Source organism: Ptychodera flava, chromosome 17 (assembly GCF_041260155.1).
Source record: "Ptychodera flava strain L36383 chromosome 17, AS_Pfla_20210202, whole genome shotgun sequence".
Taxonomy (NCBI): domain Eukaryota; kingdom Metazoa; phylum Hemichordata; class Enteropneusta; family Ptychoderidae; genus Ptychodera; species Ptychodera flava.
This window is the reverse complement of record NC_091944.1, coordinates 10,017,581-10,028,892: the sequence shown is the minus strand read 5'-3', so window position 1 is coordinate 10,028,892 and position 11,312 is coordinate 10,017,581. Positions and strand designations below refer to the sequence as shown.

Sequence of the window (11,312 nt, the reverse complement as noted above, 5' to 3'; positions counted from 1 at the left end):
TTTATTTTGAATTGTCTCTGTAATAGTTTGTAACTTTTGGCAAAAAACGTAATTATAAATGTCTCCGAGGCGCTATTTCACTTAATAAAAGGATTTATTCATCGCTCTGATAAAATTTGCGTTCTGTGTGTGATAGCGAGTATGTGCGTGCGAGTGCTTCATTAACTCTACCACTTGTGGAGGAGTCACAGTAAGAAAAGTTGTAACAACTTAGCTCGGTTTTTGAACCACTCTTTTTGAAGGGTTGGGATTTGGCCTTGTGCTTTTTGACTGTGAAGTCTTCGCCAGGTGACTTTTTGCTGTACGTTGTGAGTTCGAATCCGATCGAAAATCTACTGAAATTAAATAACACGCCAATAAAAAAAGAATGAATGGCCGTGAAGGAGTAATTTTGTAGGTGAACTAGGAAAGAGCAAATAATGGCTATGATAGGCCTAAATGACGTTATTTTCGCACATCCCTACACTAAAACGAAATTAATCCACACTTCCCTCTCTCCCCCTAGCTAAGTCTCTTCTCCGATGAAAAATTGTTGCACCTGCAGATTCACGACTTTTCTCGTATAGTGCCTTCAATGGGATCGTTTGATAGTTAACAATAATGAACTCTTGCACTGAGCAAGTATTTAACACGAAAGCAGCATACCTGAACAATTCAGTTAGACTGGTTCAATGGATGTTTATATCGCATGATTATTTGAACTTATACAATTAATGTACATCAGCGAATAATTATGGAGACTTCGGCAGGAAACCTCGATAAGTACAGACACATCCTTACAGTGAAACATCGTCAGCAAAAGAAGATTAAATTTACTGACACTAAAACCACAACTGCGCAGAAGATATGGCTGAGACCATACGCAATCAAAGAACGCTACCTAACATCTAAGTTATGAAGCTTGTGATTACTTTGAACCTCTCAAATATGTTTATTTATTATTCGCTTTTCCGCAATAACCATTACACTTTCCCATTATATAAGATTGTTACATTTCATTGGTTTACTTTGCCGATTGAAAACACGCCATGCTTAAGTTTACCCTGTGAAATTATTAAACGTGAATTTAAACCTTCTAGTCAACAATTTTACGAACACAGATATAACATTGATTTCGAATTTATGACATCAATACAAATACAGGACAATCGTAAAAGAGTTTACATGCACGCGCAAAGGTAAACTGTATGAAAAACCAAGATTAACCTTTAAGTTGGTTAGATGTTCCATGTAATGTTCGCTCCTTTTGGCATAAAATTTCAGCATGTAAAAGAAACCTAAGAAAGTTTTTAGCCATTCCGATTGGACAGATGTATTTCTTGAGGTTTGGTTGGAACCTATCCTGCTATTTAGCAATATGGAATATAGCTAAAGGGCCATGACTTCTACCTCACACATCGTAAGCATCTGTTTAACGTTGATGAGTTGAACACTGACGAACTGTCCGCTCATCGGAGTCTCGCAACCACATCTCACGTGAATTGGGTTTTCTCGTGCCTGTATATTGGATATCCTCTGTCCGCAAGTAGGATTATCTTCGAAATTTTCGCTATTGCCGACGCGAATCTCGGCTTCTTTAATACGGAATTCTGGAAAATCAAAAAGTTATTTATTTTACGTATGAATGTTTTTTATGTATGTATGTATGTATGTATGTATGTATGTATGTATGTATGTATGTATGTATGTATGTATGTATGTATGTATGTATTTTATCTATCTACGTATTCGTGTCTGTGTGACAGTGTCTGTGTGTTAATGTTTTCATGAATCTTTGTGCTCATGCTTGTGCATATGTTTGACCAGGGAAAAAGATTGCAATCGAACGATATCCAACTCAGATGGCTTAGGCCAAAAAAAAAAGAAAGAAATGTTTCTGGTCAGGTCTTTCTTTAAAAAATGGTGCGGCGACGCGCATTTTATTTTTTTTTTATTTTTTTTCCCTCAAGGGAGGGAGGAGGGTCTGTTTTATAGTTTTATCAATATAGTTACATATATACTGTTCATGCAGTCACTGATCATGCCCCCCAAAGAATTTTCTCTTTCTCTTTTGGTTTGGTGTCAGCCATGGCCGCCGGCCACAAATAGAAAAAAAGGGTGACGCGCTGTTGTTCAAGTGACGCGCGCGCTGACCAGAAACATTTCTTTTTATTTTTTTGGCCTTATATAAGACAATGCCTAAAATTATTGTTATCGCACGTTATCCTGAGCTAAAGCTGGGTACCAAAATTAAAATGTGAACGAAAATAAAAGACAGAAGGAGAACTGAAATATATGACTAAGTCTGAGGAGTAAGGGATTGTTTGGTTCGAACTACTTTATTAAAGCACATAGTTTAGAACACAACACCTCAGCCGCTAGAGCATATTCTGGTCCTTAGTCAGAAATGATAAGCGTCAAAGAGTTATTATCGGTACTTTTTATAAGCAGGAAGATGGACTACGTTGATAAGTACACCTCTACAACAATTGCCCCAGACAGCTTGTATAATATAAGGCAAATTGCCTGACTATTTAGAAACGCAACATATACAAAACTTAAACTCGTGGTGCCCATCACGATCCGTCCTGCACCTTGATATAAAGGATACGATGGCTTTCGTCACATGCCACGTAATTATAAATGCTATGCTGAGGGCAAAACTGGATATTTTTTTTCAGGAAGCAGGGTGTAGTTTATTGCTTCTCTTATCTGTTTATGCTCATGGCAGAAGTGTTGGTGTTCACTTACGACAGCAGTCTGCTCTGTTAGTTATGACGACTTCATAGATATTGTAGGTACTTCCGAGATCCACTCTCCACCACGGTTGAAATTCTTTGTTAGTCCATGAGCATGAACGCTTACTAGCATCGGTATTGAAGTTCCCGTCCACTGCGTTGTCCGACCCTGAGTCTTTCTTCGGTTTGTCTGAACTCTGAGCGGTTGGTTTGCCCTCAGCCACGTTGTGAAGTCCAAGGGGTAATTCACACCCTGAAAGCATGAGAAGATACGAAACTCAAACTAAGTCATAAGATATCATTGATATTAGAAGTAACATGATGGGCAGAGGCTTAAAGGTATATGATCACCTGTAATCTAAATATGCCCATATATGGTCAAAGGGGCGTGCGTTCCTTGGTATTCGAAATGCCCATGTGAGGGCGCTTTTTTTGAAAAGCGGCCCCCCGCTTAAAATCTGTGATTAGTTAGATCTTCTCTTTCCATGGTAACTGTGGCAAAATTGGAACAGGTGACAGTATACTTTTAAGTCAAAGAAATTAATAATCAAACGTTCTCTTTAATTTTAATTTATTATTGTAATGTATTGCAATATGCCATTTTTTCGAGCGGACGATCAATTTAAAACGCGCAAGCGAATACAAGCATTTCAGGCACTATCCAACTCGCGACATTAAACTTATCGGCGCCTTAAATGATATTTTCTTAAATCTCTGTCGATGATGTGTAAACATTAATATACCTGCAGGTCTTCCTAGAAATTAAATTAGAAATTAAATTCCCGTCTTTACTAACTATCCTTTCCCCCACTGTTACGTCATATGGGATTCTTTCATGGTCAGTCAGTGTTAAATTCCAAAAATTATATACTGTTCAGTCTATTAAATAAACAGCAATCCACATACAACTAAATGCATTTTAGTGTATCGAAAAACTGATAAGAACAACAGTAAATCGATGTGGTCTACGATTTTTAATTACTTTTTATGAGGAAATACTGTATAATATTACACGGTCATGTGCAGTTATCTTTTATGCGATAGCAGAGGTATCAACTCCGTCTGCAAAAGTTGAAACATTGTCTAACAAGCTAGAGGTCAGACTGAGTCAAAGCAACACCACCACAACGCCACAAACACCGGCGTCTGACCTCCTGCTAGACAATGTTTCAACTTTTGCAGACGGAGTTGATTAAAATGTAATTAGAAAAAAAGGACCACATCGATTTTGGTACCATATCGATTTTACTGTTGTTCTTTTCAGGTTTTTGATACACTAAAATGCATTTGGTTGTAAAAATCAATGTGAATACTTTTGTACATAATGTCTGGAGTTATGCGACCGCTGTAGTCCTTTCTCCATTTTGTTATTATAATCGTACTATAGCTCTAATCAAGACTGTTAATAGCAAACTGGTGACATTGGGTACATTTCAGTAAGTGAAATTTATTTTAGATACTCTCTCTCCAAATTCAGTGTATTTGCAAGCACCTGAAATCACAGTTATCGTATAAAGTATACTAACTTTGACCCATCCGACAGAACGAGACATGAAGAAAATGTAAAGTTTTAGAATAATAAATTGGACAATAGTCTAAAGTATGTTGATGTTTAACAATTCCAATCGGCCAAGATTATTATGAGGTTAAAAGTAGCCCTTAGATTGCATGCAGCATACTGACAGCCAATCACAACTTCCTTCCAAATAGAGAATACATGATACGGTAATACCCCGCACAAAAAATGCAGTTTTCCAAAACCATACGCGTTCATTGCATCTACCAAAAATACTTTCCACAACACTTTCCGATCAGGTCGAATACACACCAGAAGTACAGACCTTGAAAAGCAAGAACTAAGTAGGTATGTTAAAGCATATGTTTCTTACTGTACGATCTATGATTAATTTTAAAATTTTGTCAAAGTACTTTGTCATGTTGAATATTATATTAAACTCTTTCAATTTATTAATTCCACAGGACGTAGGAAAATACATTACTCACAATTAATGGTATTCAGAACGCAAATATCCCTATTGTGAACTCTGATGAGTCTGACCGAGTTGTAAGCAGCAATACGGAAAGTTGTGCTACTTTTTTCCATTTATTCTGTTTTACCTTTTTTCGATTTTGTTCGCCTGTGCACATGATTATAAGTTATATCGTATGCCAATAGGGTAAAATTTTCCAACTCGAATGCCGCGAATCTGAGGGACGGTCACCATACGTTTACCTTGTCGGGAATCCAATTACGGTTAGAGAATTAAATTGGTAACAATTTACCAGAATTAGTTCCAAGGGGCGTCGTTACGCGTGCCGTTGGAGATGGTTGTGGTGGTAGCGACGGTTCCGGGGCATCTGTTCGTGGCAGTGTTGGGACGCGATGAGATGGAGGCAGTGATGGTGCATCCGTGCGTTGAGGAGATGGTGAGTATGTTTTGGTCGGTGACTTCACTCCTGTTCAGGATAGGGGAAGACAACATAAGTAAAACAGCTCATAGTCTGCCATAAGGAAATATACTGCTAGAGGTCGATCGTTGGAATACCGGAACAACATTTGCCACTCGTCTTCAAAATTGACACCTTTTAATTACTTACCATAGATGTTACATACGGGTTAGCGTTCTCCCTTCTTCACCCATATTCGTACGTAAACTTATATTGACGGTGTTTAAATCCCTATAAAGTACTTCTATACTGTAATATCATGCATGGTCAGTTCTTCTCACACTGCTGAGTCTATATCATTATGATTTTATGATTATTTTTATTTATAACTTTTAGTCGGCGAAAGGTAACAGGTGAATGACCTTTTGACATATTATATTATACTAGTAAAGTTTATTTAATTATCAATGTAATGTGGCATGTGAATAACATTATTAAATTATTACCTTCAATTTCACAAATATATGGTTGTTTCGCACTACATGGGGTATCATCCCATAAGTGGCCTTTATTTGCCCTAGAATGTATAACAACAGGGTCATATGGTAAGTATATATTAACAAAGATTCAAGGAAGAATGATAATTTCCTCTTTAATGTGTTACATACCAAAGCTGTATGCAACGGCCGCTTTCATTCGGCTCTCCAGTCGCCCAAGGATGATATGAGGTTAACTCAACACCGTCACTGGTGATCCACCTATTATTAGAGTCTTGTTGACCATTAACCCAGACGTCTGTGATATCCAAACCGTTGTTTCTAATCACTGCAAGTATGGCTGAATGAATGCTCTCGCTTGTGTCTCTGGCTAGAGTCATGCCGTTTGAGTCGCAAGACGCCTCGGCATCGCTGTAAGTCTTCAGCTCTCTGAACGCCATAAACGGGGCTGAGGTAAGTAAACCATAAAAAATCAATATAGTATAGTAACGACATTTTGGGAAAAACTAACCATGCCATTGGACTGCTTTCCCGTGTTTCACGATATGTTGTGAAATCTGGTACAGCATGAGATTGCTGGGTGTCATGGGAAAAGTGGCACATCACCGACAGTACAGGAGCCAATCATATATTATCTAAACTTAACCAATAATCCACTTTCAAAAAAGAAGTTGAAGTGTTATTTCGCGTGGATACTATTTGAGTAGTTTATTGGATCTTTAAAATCTCTTGAGATATCGCAAACGGCTAAAAATTACAGAGACATCAAGCGAACACGATATACTCACGTGTATACACATGTAACCAAGCTTTATTCCCAACTGAGAATCTATAATCTTTTTCAAATATAAATCTTCATTATTTTTGATGCACTCATCTTGTTAAAACAAATAAATACATTTTTGAATGCCATCTCTTCAAACGTCTGTAAAGACGGTTTCCACAACGGTTTGCTGTTATTTTAAATGAATGTATGTGCGGGTGTAAACCCTCACATTTATCATGAAAACGTAAATTGAAAAACGTAACTTAAAATATACTTCTAATTTCATTATATCTTTGTTATTACCAGTGAATTTGTGACGTCATCGCTCAAATTTATCACTGGTAATAATTTTGATTATCCAGTATTGTGGCCCGAGATGCTACAATTTCACTGGCATTGCCAAAACTATAAAATAATGGCAATAATGTACCCAGCATCTGGCCCACGATGGACTTGGGCAAACTTTGCTCTGCTAAAGTACGTCTCCCCAGGTTGACATGGTGTATTATTGGAGTACAAAATGTCACAGTGGCTTGCTGTTGGAAATTCGATGCGTTCTTTACAATCACTGTCATCATTTTGCTCACAGAATATAGAGGAATCCATTAAAGTATACAAACTTTCTTGTCCAACTTATCGCAGCCACGAAAACTGCATAACACAACACAGAAAGCTGGATTTTTATCATAGCTGTCGAATCACTATGCATCTGAGTTGTCTAGGATAATAATATAATTGAATTTCAATGCCATATTAAGAATTGGTGCCACTCCGCTAGTATATTGCTTTGTTGAATATAGACCAGAAGAGTCGTGAGAGTAGACTGAAAGGTGCGAAACACATATCAGGGACCATCTTGCAGCTAAGGCAATAGCAACAGGACATTACCTGCGGGTTCACATATGTATGCTTTGGAGAAATAGCATGAAGTATCGTCCCATTGATGACCCTTAGCAGACCTATGGTATGAAAGATAAAGAACAACGAATATTTGACAGTTCAAGTTTCCTCAAAATATTTTCAAGTTTCATCATGATGAATGCCTTGATAGTTCAGTTGCGGCTCAATCTGTTATACACCAGTTCATTGAGACTTACACCGGACAATATGTTTGATATACGTTCACTACATTTACGTATATTTACGTATATGGAACACAATACTAATTGCATACGTAACGTATATCTTTGTTCATAGAACATTTCAATACGTTGATATGCGAAGCGTATATCTATGCAGATCAAGAGTATACGTAATGCAGATCTTTGCACACCAAGTGTAAACTGTAGTTTTGTATTTTATTAGTATATGTAAGTGTATACTGAACGTGTTTGACACATATACAGAATCAGTATATGTGTATATATTGTTGTATATCACAACATTTTGCCCAGTGTTAGTTTCTGCTCCGTAGCGATGGCAAACGGTATCTTCGTAATGGTTTGTAATGGTTATGTAAATATAAATGTTACTTACCAAAGCTGCAAACAGCGACCGCTACCATTAGGTTCCCCATCTGCCCACGAATGGTAACTTGGTAGCTCGGCGTCGTCATTAGTGATCCATGCACCGTCAGAATCTCGAAGACCGTCTATCCAGACGTCTGTTCCTTCCAAACCATACACCTTAAGGGTTGTTACTATTGAATAGTGGGAACCAACACTTGTATCTCTGGCTAGGGTCATGCCTAGTGCTTCGCAGGACGCCTGTGCTTCACGCTGACCCTTCGGTTCACTGAACACTACATACGATGAGTCTCCATATGCTACCGTGAATGAGTTCATACGGTATTATTTAAGCAGCAAGAATACGCTTAACTTATTTACGCTATTCTACTCACAAGGTGATAAGATATCCTAATACTAGTTAAATCTATCCAATCTCACAAAGGTCGTCTTTGATAAATTGAAAATGTAAAATTACTCACTGGCATTAACAAACATATGTGCGAATACCTATTCATTTTTTCAACGCAGAAACGTCACTGTTGCGATATTCTCTGGTAATAATCAAAATTGATAAATGCGCATGACGTTTCCAACGTTGAAAGTGTGTCAGTAAATGAATGTGCTTTATATTCTATGGTATTAGATTTTGCGTCATTGTTGTTTTACTCGACGTCAGTACGGGGATTCATAGACAGTGACCTACAGCCAGTTCTTACATTTCGAGTCGGTTGCACAACTAATTATATATCATCAAAATATGTATAACAGTTTCTTCTATTTTGTGAAAAGTGAATGAAAAACACTCGCGATAAATCGATGACGCGCCAAGCTATAACACCATTGCTCGCTTGGCAAATATGTTGCCCAAAAGGGACTCAACCTTAACAGCAATTTAACCGTCAAAAGAGAAATTGTCAAGCAAAGTCTCGAACCTTGAATTCAGTATCATCTCTCTAATCTTACTTAGGATGCCATGTTTCCCTCAAAATATGAAATCTAACGTAGGGCAAGAAGGGATTAGTAGGAGAATTACACGATGAGGTAAACTTTTACTCTACAGTATGGTAACCATCTAAAATTGTGTAATGCTATTTTAAGATTGTGTACAATGGTGGAAATGCGTGTACCCTACCTGCAGGTTCGCAAACATAAGCTTTGGTTACTTCGCAGAGGTCATCATCCCATTGATGTTCCATAGAAGCCCTGATAAACAGAGAACAATTCATCAATGTAAATTATCAACGTTAAAGATAATAGAAAGAAACATAAGTCGGTAACTTCACTCTGAGTAATTGACCAATGGTAGGTTGATAAAGTATCAAAACTTGTTTAGTTAAATTAAGGCAAACATTTCCCAATCATAACATATGTAATGATTTTTTCATTTATCACGTACCGCAACTGCAAACAACGCCCACTACCATCAGGTTTTCCAGTTGCCCATAAACCGTCACTGCTCAGCGCAGTTCCATCATCAGTGATCCACCTGTCGTCTGAATCCAGGATGCCGTTAATCCAGACATCTCCTTTCCCTATACCTCTAGCCCTAACGACAGCAAGTAAGGCAGAGTGGCTCGACTCGGTTGTGTCTTTGGCTAGGGTCATCCCTCTGGCTTCACACGACGCTTTGGCATCATCGTAACTCTTGGGCCCGATGAACGCCTCATATGGGGTGAATATAGTCAGAGAATCTGTGAAAGATGTTTTAAAGCAACCATTCAGTGCACACGTTTAGCGCATTCAGTACTGTAAACCAAAGTCACTACCGGAGACAATATATATATCATATCTGCGTACAACGTAGTATTTAAATTAAATTCATGCTTAGAATATATATTCGAGAAGTAGATTTTCATAAATGAGTTTTAACTTGATAACATTTATTTTTATTCAAAGAACATTATTTGTATGACCATAGAGAGCTTTACTATACAGTGATGGTCTATGAATGATGCTTTACCCTCTCAAATACCGAAGGTCTCAAAATTTATTCAGTTTACCCATGTACAAACCTCAGCAATAGGTTCCAAAACTCATCGCAACAACATGCTGGTATGTGTGCACTCTAACATAGGAAAATTTCTGATGACCTTCACATAGGCGCTGACCCCTTATACGCCAGTTCAATAAATGAATACCAATGGATGAGAACTGCTTACCCACAGGGTTTATTTCGTAGAAATAATGCTTTTAACACTATTGGAACTAATTTGGGATAATTAGATTTTCATATTTTGCAAATTTCTCAAAAGTGTTAGGTGCCATATATCTGAATGTTGCAATATCGCAAATTACTCATAAAAACAAGTGTGTAATATAAAAAGAAAAGCAGATGAATCGCATTTGTAGATTAAATCAACATTACTTCACTATCCAATCATCCAAAATTAGTTCCAATCGTGTTTGTTTGAGATGACGAAATGGAAGACAGACTTTTCAGGTCTATTGGGACATAGTGAACTTTGTGCATCACCTATCTTGCTTGATAAATAATCATATTTGACTTACTGCACTCATAAGACCTAAATATCAGGAACGGTCAACAAATTTCAGAAAAATGAAAATCTTACCTGTCCCGGTATTGAAGAAAGCGGCGAAAATGATTGAAATTTGTAGCCAGCCCATGGATTTGTATCAGTCTTGACGTACAGTAGGAAATGTGGGATGAAAATCCCTCACAATGCCCTTTGGTTCCTGATATATTGTGGCGATCCTCACTTATAATATATTTACATTTCCCCATGAGTAATGTATTGATGTTAAAATTCATATTATAATGAGCTCGCTCTCGCGAAAAAAATAACAGACGGAAATAGATGTGATAACATCATTTTGGTTCCTCAGACGAAAAAATCAGTCATTTGCGGCTCAGTCAGTAAAGGTAAACCAACGTAACTTGGACTTACTAAAGCTAGTTCAGTTTAAGAAAGCTATGCAACCCTATATGACTCACTAAAACTAGTTTTTTCTAATAAAACTACTTAACGCTTGCTGGTATTTGATGCAAAACGGAGTCACACACTCCGTTCGCGTATTTACACGGTTTAATTGAAAAAAGCGCTGTTTTATTTATACATTGCGGCAAAAATAGTACTGACGTTGCATGAGTCACAAAGTGAGTGTACGGATTAGTTCAAGGAGACACCGGAAAATGTCACTGCAATTGAATTAGAAATGCTGATATTTTTGTGTTCATTTTTCTCATTAGGTCCGAGTTCAAAGGAAAGATATAAAGTGTCAATTGATTTCTCAATTTTACCGTAAATAATTCAAAGTCATGATGCATTGACGACTAAATCTTTCCCTATGGTTATATCTGCATTACGTTCACTCTCAGACGCCCTCCACTAAGCTTCGCAAATTCTGAAAAACACACTATGTGTTTTCACGAGAGCCGAAGGCAGAGTCTACAAGCTACACCAACTAGCTAGTGAAAGTACATTCTTACGGATGAAGAGTTTGATTAATTCTGTTTTGCTTTGGGTTGTCTATATTT

General features: G+C 37.4%; 1 protein-coding gene across 1 annotated transcript; it reads right to left on the bottom strand.

Annotated features, from left to right (window-relative positions):
* Positions 1–907: 907 nt before the first annotated feature.
* On the bottom strand, positions 908–10,529 carry LOC139115370 (macrophage mannose receptor 1-like). Its single transcript, XM_070677438.1, has 10 exons — positions 10,387–10,529; positions 9,213–9,507; positions 8,949–9,019; positions 7,845–8,133; positions 7,257–7,327; positions 5,774–6,050; positions 5,612–5,682; positions 5,001–5,174; positions 2,731–2,970; positions 908–1,589 (listed from the first exon to the last, which is right to left on the bottom strand). Exons 1-10 carry the CDS (start codon positions 10,439–10,441, stop codon positions 1,369–1,371), a joined length of 1,764 nt encoding a protein of 587 aa, XP_070533539.1. The 5' UTR covers positions 10,442–10,529; the 3' UTR covers positions 908–1,368.
* Positions 10,530–11,312: the final 783 nt, after the last annotated feature.